This window comes from Ammospiza nelsoni, chromosome Z (assembly GCF_027579445.1).
Source record: "Ammospiza nelsoni isolate bAmmNel1 chromosome Z, bAmmNel1.pri, whole genome shotgun sequence".
Taxonomy (NCBI): domain Eukaryota; kingdom Metazoa; phylum Chordata; class Aves; order Passeriformes; family Passerellidae; genus Ammospiza; species Ammospiza nelsoni.
The window spans coordinates 37,093,869-37,111,687 of NC_080669.1; the positions used below are offsets into that span (position 1 = coordinate 37,093,869).

General features: G+C 36.3%; 1 protein-coding gene across 1 annotated transcript in view; it reads right to left on the minus strand.

The window, feature by feature from the left end:
* Positions 1–17,819, minus strand: part of CNTLN (centlein) — a 199,923-nt gene that overhangs the window by 47,392 nt on the left and 134,712 nt on the right. The window contains 5 exon segments of the mRNA XM_059493082.1: positions 10,638–10,823; positions 11,176–11,304; positions 12,897–13,023; positions 14,687–14,736; positions 14,738–14,785. Of these exon segments, the coding sequence (XP_059349065.1) occupies positions 10,638–10,823; positions 11,176–11,304; positions 12,897–13,023; positions 14,687–14,736; positions 14,738–14,785 (540 nt within the window).

Consider the following 17,819-nt stretch of genomic DNA (forward strand, 5'->3'; position numbering starts at 1 on the left):
GGTACATTTACATGTTTCAAAATTCCCTGTGTGAATAAAAATTAAAGGGGCTTTGTATTACTGGTCAGCTTTTTCTCTTTTTGTTTTCTAATCTTCTCTTGAGAACTGCTTAGCTATCATATTTTATGCTTGAAATCTCATCTTAAAAATCTGCTTTTTTCATTAAATTCTTTGCAATACCTTTAAGTAGGATTTATTGCACATTATTTATAATACATACAGCAGGTACCTAATGATATGACAGACCTATGGTCATTTATAATTTTACAGCTTTACAATTGTCTAATCTCTCCTGTACATTAAGCTTTAGGACTGTCCAAAACTTGAACTGTAGACCCAAATGTTTTCAGTCTCATGCTGGTTGTTAAGTATCAGCAAACACCCCATAGTTTTCATTGTACTGTTGCTAGATTTTCAGCACAATTACCATGTTTTGTGTCCTATAACACAGAAAAAATATAGTTTTCTTTATAGCAGAGAATGAGTTGAAATATGTATAATCAGCATGGGATGATATGCACAGTATTTGTGTCAAAATATATTGGTTTCTACAATTCTATTTATATGGAATGGGCAATAATAATAATTTAAAGTCCTATTTACTTCAGCATTTAAGTACTACCTCATTTATATTAATTTTTTGCCCGCTGTAAATTCTTTGGTTTCAACAGAATTTCTTCTGATTTACACAGGTACTAGCAAAACTACCATAATTCCTTTAAAACTTCATATATTAACAGTTATTTACACAGAGGAGAAAAAAAAAGGCACTGACAGAAATTAGAGCTTCACACATGTGCAGCAAGAGATGCGAGATGCCTTGGATCTTAGGGAGTTTATTATCTTGAACAGTTAGGGCAGACAAAGTCAGCACAGTTGTAGCAGATGTAGCAAACAAAGATATTCAGGGCAGACCAAGAAATGCTGAGGTGAAGCAACACTCCAAAGGTCACACAGCAGGTCAGTGACCAAGATGTGAAGAACACCATGATTTTCTGACACTCAGCTCAGTGCCTAAGCTTATGCTATCTTTCTGCGGAAACGCACAAAAAGCCTAAGAACTATAAATCAGATGCTCTAAGAACACCGTACTGCTGAAAAAAATGTGTCTGAAACCCAACTTAAGAGGTCATCTCTGGCATTACTTAGATTTTTAAAAATTCCCATAAAAGTTACCAACTGTGTTTTCTCAGAATACTGCAATTTATTGGGTTTGTTAATGATTCTGTCTTCCTAGAACTCTTCCGACTTCTCTGTAGCCCTTTTGGGAAGTGCCTTGGGGAATCCCCTTAACTCCCAGCTTCCTAAGTTACTGTGGACACTTCACAAGACCCTTTATATGAATGAGTGCTTTATGTTCTCCCTGCTTCAGCTCGCTTTCTTAGCAATTTGATTGACATACATTAAACAATTATTTCTGCAAGAACTCTTACATAAATCATTACTGGAGACCTTTTACCTCCTTTCCAAGTTTTTCTGGTTTTCTTGGTTTTTTGCCAAAAAGGGTTTCTAATCACTTTAAGCCTAGAGCCTGTAGTATGTACTCATGTGTCCACCCCTGAAGTCTTCCAGTCATTCCTTCTTCCAGTCAACATTGTTTCTGTCTTTCAGACCCCAAACTGGCCATTTTCTTTAAACAAAGCACCTTTCTATGTCCAGCAGAGAATGGAGTAAGAACTTTAAAAAGAAGTCTCTCCAATCCATTTAAAGAAATCCCAGATGGATCTAGACACTTCCTGGAAGTGCAGTACAGAGTCTCCAAGCAGCACCCAGATGATCCAGCTGATCCTGTTTCAATCCTATTCTCTGCTGAACTCTGCTCTCCAGTTTTTAGTTTTTTATTGAGGCACAAATGGAATTTTTTTGAAGATCAGTGGAAACAGTCTTCAGTTCAAGTTTGTTGGATCTGTTCACATGCTATCTAGAGTTATAGAGTCACGCTCTGTGAAAATGGTTCTCTTGCACTCTAGGAAGAATGAAAATAGCCCCATTATCAACAAAATCACCTGTGTATGTCAGATATGCATCTAAACTTTGCATGAGATATACATGCATAGCTACAAAAAACCAACATACCTTACAACTTGGTTACATAGTTGAATCATCTAAATCAACATCCTTAAATTCTTAATACAGAATTAGATAACAAGTAGGATTTATAAACATTCAATATATCTTAAGCTGCATCTGTTATGGTCTTTATCTATCATAGTCAAAAAACCAAAGTAGAGTGCTATCCTTTGAAGTCTAAAAAGCAAAGAATAAATACAGTATGGACATGCTTTTCAACATCTTCCTCTTTATTCTTCCATTTTATTTATCAAGATTTTTTCCATTGAGACATCTACAGATATATGCAGTTCCTGGCACACTGTATGTATCACTAACCATATGCCTCCTGTAAACCATAAGAATTCAGCTATTCACTTAATTCATTAAAATTCACAAGGCCTATTATTCTGTTTACAGCCTAATAGATATTCACTGTCACTATTCAGGCCTCTGATTCAATTTGCTTAAATCCCAGATGCAGAGTAATCCTGATGGAGATTAGCTTAATTTATCACCAATTTCTTCTCAGAACCAAGAAATGTTGATATTTCATAATAAAAGCTGTGTTTCTACTTTTTTTCTTGATGTAGCCTGTACAATGAAGAAGAAGCAATAAATGCCTAATTTTTTTTAATGGTGAGATTTTCTCAGTTACACAAATTTTGCTTTTCATATAGGATACCATCTTTTAAGGTGTGTATTTTACAGGTAAGACTACTGATTGTCGTCATGGTGGAACATATTCCTGGAATCAAATATTATGCTGATTCTGACTGAACACAGGTTGACAGACTTATCATGTACTCCACACAATACAAAATAATCACTCTGGGTATGCTTTTCTAGGTAAAGTGTTGACAGTTTGGAGTGTAATAAATGAAATATACTTATCTTTTGGCTCTCAAGTGTTCTCAGGGGGGGGAAATTTTCTAGCAACTTGAAGTCATATTAGAGATGTCCACTTCCAAATCAAAACTGACAGAGCTGATTTATGTGATAATATCTGCTGTTGTTTGCAAAATGTCCCAGTGACTTACTGAAGAAATCTTTGTTTGGTCAAACAACACTTCCAAATTGGCACAGTTCAGATACAATTGCATAAAATTCTCAAAATAAACCAGTTTTCATCTGTACAGCATACCATAGTTCTATTTCAACAAAAAGTTTGTTTTTGCCAATTATTGAGTTTTACAGTTGCCCATCATGTGCTTCTTTTTCAGATACAGAAACAAATTATCATTCTGCATGATTCCACAGGGTTTGAGAATATATTCAGCAACAGCAAACTTCTATGAAGAGCATCTCTTGCTGTCCAACTGTAACTGGAGAATTCTGAGAGTCACCTGCAAGGATTTCCTTCCATCTGAAGATCTGACTTTGTGACAGAAAGTAAAGACTGTAGCAATGTACTTGTGATGCTCTCATGTTGTAAACCAACTGAATATTTCCCAAATATTCGTGCCTTCTAACCCAATCAGTTATGTCTAATATTTTTGAATAGTTTTGTTTATAGATAAAGAGCACATAGGACATGATCTCTATACAGCCATTCTGAGAAGAATATATTACCTAGCAATGCTCTATTTTGAGCCAACACAGAACAGTTCAAGAGAAAAAGACAACGATAGTAAATAACCAGAATTTGCCAAGTAAGAGGATTTTTTATTATGACTAGTCATTCATTACCAATTGTTTGCTACAGGAGAAAGTTTACACAGCATTCTCAGTTAGCACTGACACTAAGGGGCAGTCCCAGCACCTCCAGCCTACAACCATGCAAACCTGTCCCTGTTCTGACCTTCTGTGGTACACAAAAGCTGGTGTTGTGGGCTTCTAGAAGGTTAACTGAATTCTCATGAACCAGCTCACAATCAACCCAGAAAATGTCTATGATTACATTTCAAAAACGGAGTAGGGAGGAAGTTGTGTAAGGGCAGAAATGAGGAGAGAGGCTCACTCAGGGGCGTAACTTTTCAACAGAAGCATTAACTTACCTAAACCTGTATTTTGAACTACAGCCCAAGACAGCAGTGAGGAAATATGCCATGGCAAAACTTATGTCAGTATTCAAGGTAAACAGCAGAAAGGTAATAGAGATTGATATATATCAGGATGTAAGGTAAACTGACTGAATGGCAAGTAACTGGCAGAACACCACTTGGCCAAGCTGAGGTGAAAGAGGTCCTCTGATACATGTGGCTGCTGAACATAGATGTATGTCAAAGAGGAGAGTGAGGGGGAAGTGCACCTAGCTTAAGCCCAGCTCTGAGTAGCCGAAATGAGGGCAGCTGTCTTAAGAGGGTGAGTGTAAGATCCCAACTTAGATCCATTAAGCTTGCCAAGTGAACTGCCATGGGTGTTGATTTTGGCAGTCAGTTTTATCAGATGGTTGTACTGGAGACCTATCAAGAACAATGCCAGAACACACCAGATGTGCTCTGTGCTGCAGCGGGTATCCTCAGTGGAAGGCACACAAGTCCCAAATGACAGAGGTAGTATGGAAGTACGAAGTGCACTCAACTGATTCCAAAGCATTCAGCTGCCATCACCTATTTATTACCACCATAGCTGAATATAGATGCCTTATCAAAACAATTCTTCTCAAGGTCAGAAAAGTTCTCATATTCTCATGCTCAGACAGGCATCATCACCACAGATTAAAGTGAGTTTTGCTGATGGACAAGTTGAATGGGAGAGATATCACTACTGAGTCTTGGCTTACAAAAGCCTCTGAGAGAAACATATGGTCACTCAAAGCCTAGAGGAGGATAAAAAAATAGAACATGCCAGAAAACAGAATTCATGCAGGAATTCAGAAAGTTTCATAATAAACTAGTATGTTCCACTATATTTTCTATAGAAATCCAGTCAAGCAGTTTAATAGCAATTTTTAAATTTTATCCACTGGCTGTTTTCTGCATGAGTTCTCACAAGTACTACAAACACACAACAAAGAACATTTTGCTCTGGTTGCTGTGCTTCACATAACTGGCAGATCCACCTGAGGATCTGACAGTACATGTTATAGAATATCCTGAGCAATGGTACACCATAAAAATTGAATGTATGATTCAAAGAGAATTTGTGGTGCTGAAGGAAGCAGGGGGTGGGATAAAGACATGAGCTCTAGAAAATGCACCCGAAGTACTGTCAGAGCCACCTGATCCCTCTTCCAGGTAGTCTGCATTTTTCTGTAATAAAACTACTTTATTTGGCCTAGTTGATATATTTAAAGCCCAACTTTCATTATTAATTCTTAGTCTTGATATATACTACATACAAATTTTATCATGATATGAATTTTGTGAAAATGTTTAATAATCAAGTTTAGTTCTGGTCATTACAGAACACTAAAAAGCACCTACATTTTATGATTTATTTTTCAGATCGACTACATGAGCTAATCCATTCAACATACTTTTGCATTTAACATATTTTTTGATACTGCATAGGCTATTTTTTTAATCTGAGCATCTCAGTAGTAGGTCAGACATTCTTAAAAAAGGTATATTGAAACAAATAGTAACCTTTATCAACTGACTTGTACTACTTTCCAGAAAAAAAAACAGATTTACTCAATACAGGTTGCTTTCTGTAAAGGTACTCTAACAAGTGTAACTATACTCCTGTGGTGGTTTGACCAGAAAGAAGGGGGAATTCTGGGATGTTCTGGTCAAACCAATGGGTGCTTGGATTTTGATATTGGCACCTGGGCTAGCCAGTGGGTTTTAGGACACACCTCCGAGAACACCCAGGGGTTAAAAGCAGAGCTTCGGGCCTGGGAGCCTCTCTTGGGACTTCGAGGGACCGAGGTCGGAGCTCTCCCCCGTCCAGCCGCTGCCGCTGGGCGGGGGAGGGGCAGCCATGCGGTAGGCCTGGGCCTGGACAGACATGGGAGTGAGGAGGCCCTAGAGGATGGAAGGGTGGAGAGCAACAAGAGACATCGGACAGCCATCCCCCCCCCCCCCCCCCCCCCCCCCTTTTGGAGACAGAGAGACAGAGAGAGAGAGAGAGTGCAGCCTGTGTTACCTTGAAATTCAGTAAATATGTGCTGGCAGCAGGCAGCCCAGCTGAGGAGATGGGGGGGGGGGGGGGTGCAGCCAGGAGTCCAGCCGCCTGAAGGAGTTTTTAAACCCCTTTGGACAATGAAAACCCTACAGAACATTAACCCTTCCTAGATGTGTGATAAGAGTGGAGGAGGACAAAGGAAATGAGTGAGTGATGAAGGCCTGGACCGGAGAGAGAGAGAGTGAGAGATGTTGAAAGAATGGAGAAGATAGAGTGGCATTTTATGCTGGACTCTTTTGTGTAGCCATGGACAGAGCCATGTTTCCGTGAGATACAGAGACTGAGTCCAGGGGGAGAAATGTCCCAGTGCCAGAGAAGATTCAGTGTGGGTACCCCTCGGCCCCAGGGGTATATAAAATATGGGGGGGACGGATGTCCCAAAGGTGAGAGTGTGAGATACTGTGGTTTTCTGGAACTGGACAAAGCATCCTTAAAAAAAGACAACCCTGGAAGCAGCCCTGATCCCTGTTCGGTGGTGAGAGCACCGGAACAAGGACGGAAGAGGCCACCACGACACACGGAAGGACTCCCTCTCCTCTTGAGGAGCTGAAAGTCTAATCTGAAGGGTGGTGTTGGACTTAGAATTGGTGATTTTGGAGGATGTATTGTATTGGGAATTTAGGGGGGAGGAGGAGGAGAGTGTTTTTGTGAGGTTTTCATTTTCCTTGTTTTTTCTTTTGTGTGTAGTTTAGTAATTGTTTGTGTGTAGCTTAGTTAATAAAATTTTCTTTATGTTAAGTTTGGAGCCTGCTTTGCTTATTCCTGGTCACATCTCACAGCAGACACCGGGGAGAAGGTGTACCCATGGGGCTCTGGCTTTGCCAGGCCCAAACCATAACAACTCCCATGCTTTAATACTTTAATTTCTTATCAGTCTTTTATGCAGAAATGAGGTCAGATTAATGATCATACAATACTGACTTTTCTGCATATTTACTCAATATTATCATTCTTTTAGACTCTAGGCAGTGTTGTGATATATATGCACTAACCTTGAATACTTATTCAAAATGAGTATCAGTAAGAATATGTCTTAACAGAGGAATATTTCTTAACCAGCTCTATAAAGTGGTAAGCTATAAAAATTCTTAATCCAAAAATCCTACTTCTTTATAGAAAATGTTTAAAATCTTCTCTTGGCTACTAACAGATTAAGGATGTTGCAGCATCTTCATTCCGGACACATTCCTACTTGATTCCAGACACAAACCAGAAGTATCTATTTTATCATATTAATTTTATTTATTTTATATTTTTATTCACTCTGTCTTTACACAGTTACAAATCTATTTTAGCTAACAATAGATTACATCTCCCCCATAATAGCTACCTTAGTAGTAGTACATTTGTAAATCTTGCCTGTTTACTGCAGTTCTTGGCCTTGCTACCCAAAGATTTCCTCTTGACTTCTTCAGCATCTTATTCATCTTTTATATTCCATTGGAGCTTATATTTTCAGGTTATTATCTATAATCCACTTTCCACTTTTTTTATGTTGCCATTTCTTTCTAAATATTTTGCTCTCTTTCCTACCAAAATGAGAGATATTTATAATGAGTTACCATCTAATTACGAAACAGTGGTTTTTTGTTACTTAATAAAATACTCTTACAGTCCACAATTTCTATTTATATTTCCTACTAGCCTACATCTTCCTCATAACAGCTTTGGAAAAATGAACTGCTCTGAATTAACCTATTTCAGGTGCTCCATTGGTTCCCTCTGAAAGTCATTCTGCACAAAATACCTGATTCCTATCCCACACACCAACAAAAATAAATCCAATAGTCCCTTGAAACATACTGTATACAGCAACTTTTGTTTACAAGCATTCCTTTCAATATTTTTGGAAACAAACAACTTTAGCTTATTGTGTAAGCATCCCAAATTGGGGTGACCACGGCAATGCAAATTTTGTTACGTTCCATTACAAATATGTGCTTAATTAGTAAGTCATCACATCCTCCACAGTGATCCACTGGTGTATATCAGATTTCTACCACAAACCTCTTCCCTAGGTTTTGTAACTTATTATCTTGACCCAAATAGATCCAGGACCCTGTGGTTCTGTATTATCAATAACCTTAAAAGCAAGTAACACTGCCTGCTGTAAACACTCACACTCTTCTCTGAAGTTACCCTCTTCTCCCATTTATAGCTGTAACTAGCAGCAACTTAATTAGCAATTCAGAAACAATTTAATTGTTGGATGTTAAAAAAAACTCTACATAATGTCACAAGAGATGTGGAATGGGTAGAAAAAGTAACTGCATTCAGTTTAAGAATGAGGAGAAAATCACACTTGCACTCTAAAAAACAAGAAAAACCTATGAAGTGACCACAATAGCAGACAAAGATTAGAGGATCATATAATTTTGTTAACCTAAGTGATATATATATATAGGTGAAACTTGATCTCTATATAGAAAAAGCTATTTGAATTACTGGAACTGGAGTGAGCATCAAGGTCAGGGGACAAAAACCTGACAGCTATCCAGGAGAAAAGAAATTAGGCAGACCAGACTTCAAAAGAAGAGCTGTACTCTACTGCTACTTATTACAGTATGTATTATCACAATATCTCATTATAACAGCAGATACATAAGAGATATTTTAACAAGATTTATGTCATATTCTGCATAATTCCACTGAATTGCTAAGGATTTTACTATTTTATGGTGGTACATTGTTAATAAAATCTGATTTTAGCACCCAACTAAACAAAGTAGTTTGTTTATAGACACTATCTTTCTTTTAAAATATTGTTCTGCAGAGGAACAGCAATCAGCAAAACTGTTACTTGAAATATGCATGCATATTCTTTATATTCGGGCAATTTTTTTTTTTTTTTTACATTTTTCACATCTAGTGTAACCGCAAAAGTGCTAATGAATATTCATGGCAATTAACAACAAAGCTGTCATCTCCTTCAACAATTAATGAAGTTAAGATAATAGTTGCTAATAGATCCTGCTCACTACTTCTACCTCTGAGAAGATCTTTTACTTTCTCATTTTCTAATTTTTTAAAAACTTTTCATTATGGAACTATGTAAAATATTGATAGCATGATTTTTTTATCTCCCTATCACTGTAACTGCTACTTTCACTTTATTCAGTGAAAACATTCCAAAGCTCATAGCAGGCTGAATGGAGACTGAATTGCTTCTCTCAATCATCAGTGACACAGGAGTACCTAATTAAAAATAATAGATAATACATTAGATTAATTCAGGATTTTCCATATTTAGCCAAAAATAAGCATGCAGCTGTGGAAAGAGCACCTGTATCTTCCTCTTAGAGTAAGCATTCAGTATTAGAAGAAACTCATGAAAATTTATAGTCTGTTCAAGAATAGGCAGCATATTTCTGAATGAACAGGCATAATTATCAGTTTTATACCTCTTTTTCAATGGTTACATCAAAAGGCAAACAGAAAATATTAATCACTTTAATAGTAAACTTTAAAAATAAAATATCTAGGTTTTTGAAATAACAGAGACTTTTTCATGAAAACCAATCATTATTTTCACCTTGGATAAGTTAGCTTATGAATTACTTGAATTTTGGATTCTAAAGCAATATTGAACATTGTTCAGTCTTTTTTCATAAGGAAATTTATATGAACTTAGCAACAGAGCTGAACATGGGATGATTTCAAATGCTAAAGGTCTGAACATTGCTAATGCTAAAGGTCTGAACACTGTCACGTAGAGTGACTTTATATGCTTTTTCCAGTGCATCAAAATACCATTACTCTGAATGCTTCAGCCTTGCTCAAACATATCTGAAAGCAGCTCAGTTCTACATAATCCAGGAGCAGTAGAGAAGTAGCTGATTCATCGGCTAATAAACAATAGCCTTCTTTGAAAGTTGGTATACATTAATAAAATCACACAATATTCTGAGTTGGAAGAAACCTGCAAAGATCCTCAAAGTCCAATTCCTGGCCCTGATCAGCACCATCCCCAGGTGACACACCATGTGCCCAAGAGCATTGTTCAAACCTTTCCTGAAGTCTATTAGGCTGATGTTGTGAACATTTCCCTGGAAGGAATATAAGGAAACAATGTTCTACATACTGTCCTTAAAACTGCTTTCCATTTTGCAACATAGAGGCTTCCTTATATAGTATTTCTAAAACAAGATGAAGATGCATATGGAAAAGGCAGTAATTCACAGTAATCAATAGATATGAATTATTATGTTAAACGTGTTGGGAATTTATTTGCTGCAAAATAATCTGATACAAAACTAAGCACTTTCTTTTGGGACCAAGTATATGTCAGCCATATATAAAAAGATGACCAATAAGAGTTATGGAAGTATTTGAAAGTCTGGGAGAGAGGTAGTGATTCTTTCTCTTTATTCAGACCTGACACCAGAACACTGCAGCAACTACAAACACTGTTCTGGAACAGGGAGTGCATCCAAGCCTTGCTTAATCTTTTACATTTTGCTTTCCATCAAAAGTACCTTTGCTAAGGTGAACACTCAAAAGAAAAACAACATTCAAACCTTCACAAATGTCTTGAACTCTTCTACTTTGTCACTAGTGAGCAGCAGCTCCTTCTGTATAGTTTCCAAAGCCTGTGTACTCTGCTTAGTCAAGCTATGTAGTTGTTGAGATGCAGCAGATTCAAGCTCAGTCATAGCATATTCAATCTCAATCACTTTTCTCTGCAGTTTAGTAGTCTTGAGATCCTGAAAAACATCCACAGAGACACAGCAGTGCTATGGTAAAAGCTGATGGGGAGGTATGGCAGATTACAAACGAATGAACAACCAACCTCCTACACCATGGGTGACATCACAGAATATTTCACTTGCAACACAGAGTATGTAATTTCATGGCAAAAAGTAATTTCATTTTCATTCATTATGTCCATATGAATTTCAGAAGTATGACTGAATTACGTCAGAGAAACAGATTACAATTATTCTGTTATTTCCCCCCCTTCTGTACTGAAAGTTTAAGCTGATGACCTTGCAACTTTTCATTTTAAAGTAAGTACGAAAAAGTTCCACAGTGGAGCCATCAAAACTCTAATTATACCTTTTTCTCCAAATCATCCTTGGCTTTGTGATACATCTGCTCATACCGAGACGTCTCTTTCATAGCTACATTAAACCTTTGTTTCATTGCGTCAATGGAAGCTTTTTTGTCATCAGCCAGTGCCTTCACCTGAAATAATGAAAGGCCAAGAGCACTGACTATCAAGATAGAAAACTTGAATAAAATCAGAGCTAAGCATACCGATATTACATAAAAATATACAACTATATTACTGAAGTATCTTTTTCCGAAATTGCAAACTTTAATAAATCTCTACTGTTTATCCAGTAGAGATCAGTTCACACACAACCTTATTACATAAAGTCTTGACTGGCATTAAATATAAAGAAAAGCTGAGAGCTATTTGTTCATACATATTTTAGACTCACAGTACTTGCAAAAGGGAGTAAACTACAATTTTCACTAATTTCTTTTTGTTTGTCAGAGATAAACACAGACATTCAAACTCAGCTGAGAAAAAAATTGTCAATATGTTAATAGTCTGTAAAGCCTCTTAGATAATGAATAACTAATGCAAACACTGATTGGGGGTAAAAATGAAAAAAAACCCAATGCTCCTAAAAATTGTTTAGCTTTCCTACAGTGGTAATCACAAAGTTTTCCTGACAATATTGAGTAACAGGGAATTACTTTGATCTTTTGCTGAAGATAATGTAAAATTTATCAAGCTGATTTTCCACATGGAATAATCAAAATAATGTATGGAATCTGATTCTTTGGAAATGAAGTGCTTCAAATACTCAAAGTAAAGCACTAAACCACATAATTTCATGCTAAATCTTTTATCCAAAACCAAAACCAGGTATTTTTCTCATGTCATACCTTAGCTCCCTTGCTTACTTAACATTCTCACTTTCTGGCTGTGGACTTCTTAATAACACCTTATATTTAGCATGGAGGGTTTATACATTAGCTCTCTTTGGAGCTGAAAATGCTGTATGACTGCAAGCAGGAGTAGTGCTTGTGTCACTCAGCAAGCACTTGCACTCTAGGCAAACAAAAGCAAACTGGCTGGTTGTTCATGTCTATTTTGGGGTCATAAGCTGCACAGCCTGTTAGACAACCAAATATCATGATCTTTTCCTGGCATTGAAGGCCAAAGTGCAGCACATCAGTTGGATAATGGAAAGATGCTAAATCATGCACAAATTCTCTTACCTTCAGTGAAATCATCCTAAAATTTTGCAGGAGAAAATAATTTGCTATAGAAGTCAAGCACTACCTACACAGTTAGAATTACTTAAGCTAAGAACTGTGAATCATTCATAACACTGTAGTAGAAAATAGATTAACATATTAAAGCATTTAACTACTACAGCCAGAAGAGATGCATGGACTTCATTAGCATATGTCATGTAAAATCACCCTTGTTTCAGGTCTACTATATTTTATGAACTTACAGTGCATAAAACTAAATCCCACTACTTACAGCATATCCTTGCAACTGTGTGTTCTGAATACTTTAATATTTAATTACACCTATAACAAAGATAAATGAAATTATGCTGAATCCATTCAAGCTATCACCATATACTGATTTCATACAAATTATAGTGGAGGGAATTACACCCTTCAATTAACTGTATGTTCTTTGCTTTAAGCAATATATTGATTTAATATGTATAGTGTGTTGAAACAACTTCTGTAAATCCACCAGCTTCTGTTTTTTTTGAAAACTAGGAATAGCAAGAAAGAAGTACCTTTCTCTCAAGACTTTCCAATATTTAATTTGAGATTTTCTCATTTTCTTGATTTGCTTTTAGGCAAGACTTTAAGTCTTCTATAAAGTGTCTTTTCATAGTAAAGTCCCTCTCCAACTCAGATATTCTGCAGAGGAAGAAGTTGGACTGCATGTCACTGCAACTAAAAGGTGTAAAGGCAGTAGACAATCTACCTGTAGCATTACAGTACTTTCAAAAATGAAAGCTGAGGCAGTTCTTGCAATTTACTTGGTTCTCAAGTACTAAACCCAGTTTTAGTCTCTTATTAACAGATCTTTTTCTAAATATGCAATATATTTGTGATTTGATTTTTGCTTGTCTGAACTGAAATCACAGTAACACTGAAACTATTATCAAAAAAAGGGAAAACAAACCCGCTGAGCCCACAAAATTCAATTAATTAAATTCCTTTGATGTCTCAATAATTCAAACACTATTTTTTGCAATATTATTTTCAAAAGAAAGTGAAATGGGGAAGACTCCTTTCCTCCAACTGAGTAATATACAGAAATAGTTGAAAAATCCCTATCCCTGTGTGTCAGATGAGATAAAATGCAAAACCTAGAAATAACATCAGCTTTTGTCAGAAACTTCTTGTAAAACCTGCAAAACTCTCGTGTACTAAAAAGTAATCTTTGTTCAATGAGAAAATTATGCCCTATACAATGCTTCCACCATTATAACACAAATTAATATTTTAAATATAGACATAAGCAATACCTAAATATGTCCAGAGATCTGGATTTTTTTCCAATGAAAACAAAATGAATGGCAGTATATTCAGGAATACAACACTCTTAATACAATGTCAATATTGTATTTTTTAAAAACCCCAGGAATACAATGCATCTAAAAATTTCTTTGATCTATTTCACCTTTATACTCTTACTGATATTTTGGTTATTATATTTTACTGCTTATAAAAGAACAATATCTATTTTATAAAGAAAGCATGCTATCCAAGAACTATTTTAAATTTGAAATCTTACGGTGGAAAAATTCACTTTGAAACAGAAAATAAACCAATCTACAATGTAATAATTTTTAGGGCTCTCTATTTTTTAAATGAACTATTTTCAGATAAAAAAACTGCATTCTTTCTTCAATTAAAAAATCTGCAGGGTTAGAGGAGTTAAAACCTTGGGCAGATAAGAAATTCAGGTACACACAGCTTTTTTTATAGTAATATATGATATGGTAATATATTATATTATATATTATATATTATGGTAATATATGATATGGTAATATATTTGAAGAACAGCATCATATCAGTTAGTGTTGGTAGAGTAAAAATATCAATTGCATATTTGACAATTTATGAATTTCAAAATGAATAACAGACCTGAATCAATTCAAATAGAAACAAATACAACTGTCCTTTTGAACTTTTTCATGAATATAAGACTAGCTATTTAATCTTATTTAAGCATCTGAACCTTGACATGTCTCTTAGCCCCTGGGCAAGGAATTACGGAATTTGAAAGACTGTGTTTAACAGCGCTGAGGAATTCATTTCGACTCACACCAAGGATAAAACAGCCTGAGTTCCAACTTAAGGTATTCTTACTGCCATACAGACACTGTACCTAGCTGCATCAGTTTATAAAAACCGCAATTTAAGCATAAGCTGTTCCCGTAACACTGTGCGAGGCTGCAGAGAAGAGGACGCGTCGCTCTCCCAAGGAGCGAGGAGCCGCCGGCGCTGCAGCAATTTCACAGCTGACACTGGGTGGCACCAGACACAACGGAGAGAAGAGGCGCCGCGCTTCGCTCGCAGCTCCCGAATCCATCCTTCTTTGGCCCGGACTCGTTTTTTTCAGAGACTTAATGGTGGTCGATTGCTTAGCGATCTCAGCGTTCGAATTCTATATTGAAAAATATTAAAATATAAATGGACTAGACCGAATGTGATCACAGACAACAGTAAATTTTGGAAAAAAATATCTGAGTAAATTTCCATATATTTTATGAAGATTCTTAGAAATTAGCTGGTATAAAAGGAGTGTTCTTACTTCCTAGAAACACTTAAGCTGAACTACATTCCTTGGAAAATTTGATGAAAATCGGTACATTTCCATTGTTCTAATAATGTATGGCTACTAGATGTTCTCGGGGACACTTGCAAGCACCAATCAGGAAGGCATTTTCTCTTGCATAGCACAGTCAGAATAAAATGTAACAGAAGAGAAGCAGAACTAGATCTTCATTTGAACTATATCTTTGTATGCACACTACTACAGCACAAGTAATTACATCTATACAGAAAGAATGTCCAGTAATTCCTTTCATTTTAAGTATTAAGAAATACAAGACTATTTACAAGAGTGGTTGCTTTTATGTCTCCTGAAATTCAAAGCACAAGACAAAGACATTTCCATTTGTCTGTACCAACACAAATTCTACATTTCACTAACAACTAGGTATGATCATGATCCTAATTTTCAGGCACATGTCATTCCAGTGAAGGACATTTATACAGTTGTTGGCCATTCCTCATTTGTATATAATAAGAAAAAAAGTGCTTTTATTCCTCCAGGCAATTACACATATCATCTACCCAAGATCTAAATGCAGAAAAACTGAATCATTCTACAGGGAAAAAAAAAAAAAGAAATTTACCAAGTAGCCATCTCAGCAATCTGACCATATGCATTGAATGCCATTGTTGAAATGGCAGTTCAAACGCACCACATAGAGATATTTCAGAAGTCCAAAGGGTGTTGCCAAAAGATACATATTAAGCATATGCACCAAGTATGTATCTGCCTATATGTATATGGATTTAGCCACCATAGTACAGCTTGTTACTCACTATGTATAAACAATAAGGAAACAGATCAGACATGCTGTAAACAATGATACTTCAGGAGAATTTTTCTGCTCAGTGCAGAATTGTAATGCCTATTAACATTAATGGGAGTATTGCACATAACTCTGTGCACCTCAAGGGGAGTATATATTCTTGTGTGCATAGTTAGATGTAAAATATTGTTCTTAATAACTTGTCTAGTCTATTTACTATTATTATAATGTGAGGTATAACCCGAAAATTGTTAAAATGTGGTATGCTAGCAGAATATTCCTGAGTTTCCTGAGACCTGTTTGTGGGGCTTGAGTTCCATTAGTGTAAAGTAGAGCACCCAGTTGCGTGGTTTCCACACCAGACATGAACCTGAGTACTTAGGTGGGCCTCTGCACACATTCAGAGGCAAAGACATATGCTTACGGTATTTTGCTTCTGAACTCACCACACACACTTAACACATTTCTTCCTGTTGGCAAAGATACAAGGAGTCATTACATACAATGTAAACAAGCACTGCAAAGACAGTGCTAAGGAAAAAAAATTAACCAGCAAGGCCAGGTACTTGGACACTTGAGCTATAATGAAAGCTTTTGCTGCTTAGACATTCAGATATTCAGGAGAATAACTATGTGTCTCACCTTTAAGTCAGCTAGAAAGCCTGGAACAATAATTGAAAACCCTTTGTCAAATTTTTCTGCTAAGAAATGGCTTGCAGGACTTAAACTAGCTTTAAATAAAGTTAAGAATTTCAGAAACTTGATTTAAGTAGTTTTTGAGCTCTTAATATTCAAAACTCTCATCCAATTCAGAAAACAGTGAATTTACTCTACTACATACATTTGGGGGTCACAGACTATCTCCATCCCAAGTATAGTTTTGCATACATGATTTATTTTTTCATTAAAAATTGAATATATCTTTAAGAAGGAATTAAAAGTCATGCTAGTATTTTTGATATCAGATTTATATATGCTTGCTAAATATTTCCACTGCTGCAGAAACAAAAAAACCTTTGATTTTTCAGCAATTTATTTTGCTGTTCACATTTGGCAGACAAACAGAGTAGGCTTCTAGCACGGGTGTTACTCTTAAACTGTTTTAAAAAATAAATCCTCATTTTAAAATTTTTCCTACCTGCATAGATCAATTGACTGCTAGGTTTCTGGATAATGGATAATGAAGATACTCATCTAAAAGGTACAACCCTAATTAATAGCAACAGAAGCAGATTATTTAATCCCAAAACTAAAAACAATACTCAAGAAGACAGTGTGTATGGTTTTAAGACCTCTTTCTCATAATTAAAGCAGATCAATTTATGTGCCTTTTCATGGCTACTCCCTGCTGGCCTCATCTCTTTATCAATGTGACCTACCTTTACTAATCCCTGAATTTAGATGTTACGTATCCAGTGTGCAATAGCCACGATCTGTAATACCATGATTACCATCAAGAGCTCAGAGGTCTGAGCATTACCCACACCTCCCGTGCTAGCACAGCTAATCCAGCATTTAGAGTCAGCTACGTTGACCATGTAACAGAGCCTTTTCTCCGAGCTGATCCTTTGGCAGACTTCTTGCTACTGTCGAGTTTCTTCTAGCACCACGAAGCTGCACCATTTTGACCTTTTCTCTTTCCTCCACTATTTAACAGAAAACAATTGGAAAAAAAAACTTGAAGACATACTGTTGCAAATATATTTCCTCCAGATAGAAGAGAAGAAGAAGTAATATGTTTGAGCCAGGCCACCTGCTGAGAAACCTTTCAGAACAACACAGTCAAGTCTCTGCATCATTCACATGCAACAAAATCACCCAAGAATGAAAAGTGAAATCATCAACCAGTCAGTATTTTCCTAGCAGCTAATCTACACAAATACAAAATAATTAAAAAGTCTCTCTAAAGACAAAGACACCACTGACACACACACAACACTGCTGCCGCATTACCTCAAATTCTTTGCTCCACTTTCACATACAGCTATTGCTTTTCTCCTTCTTAGATGAAGAAAGGAATCAACTGAATTCTCATTAAACCAATTTCACAGCACCTTCCAACAAGATCTCCTTAATCATTGTGTGAAAACCCAGCCT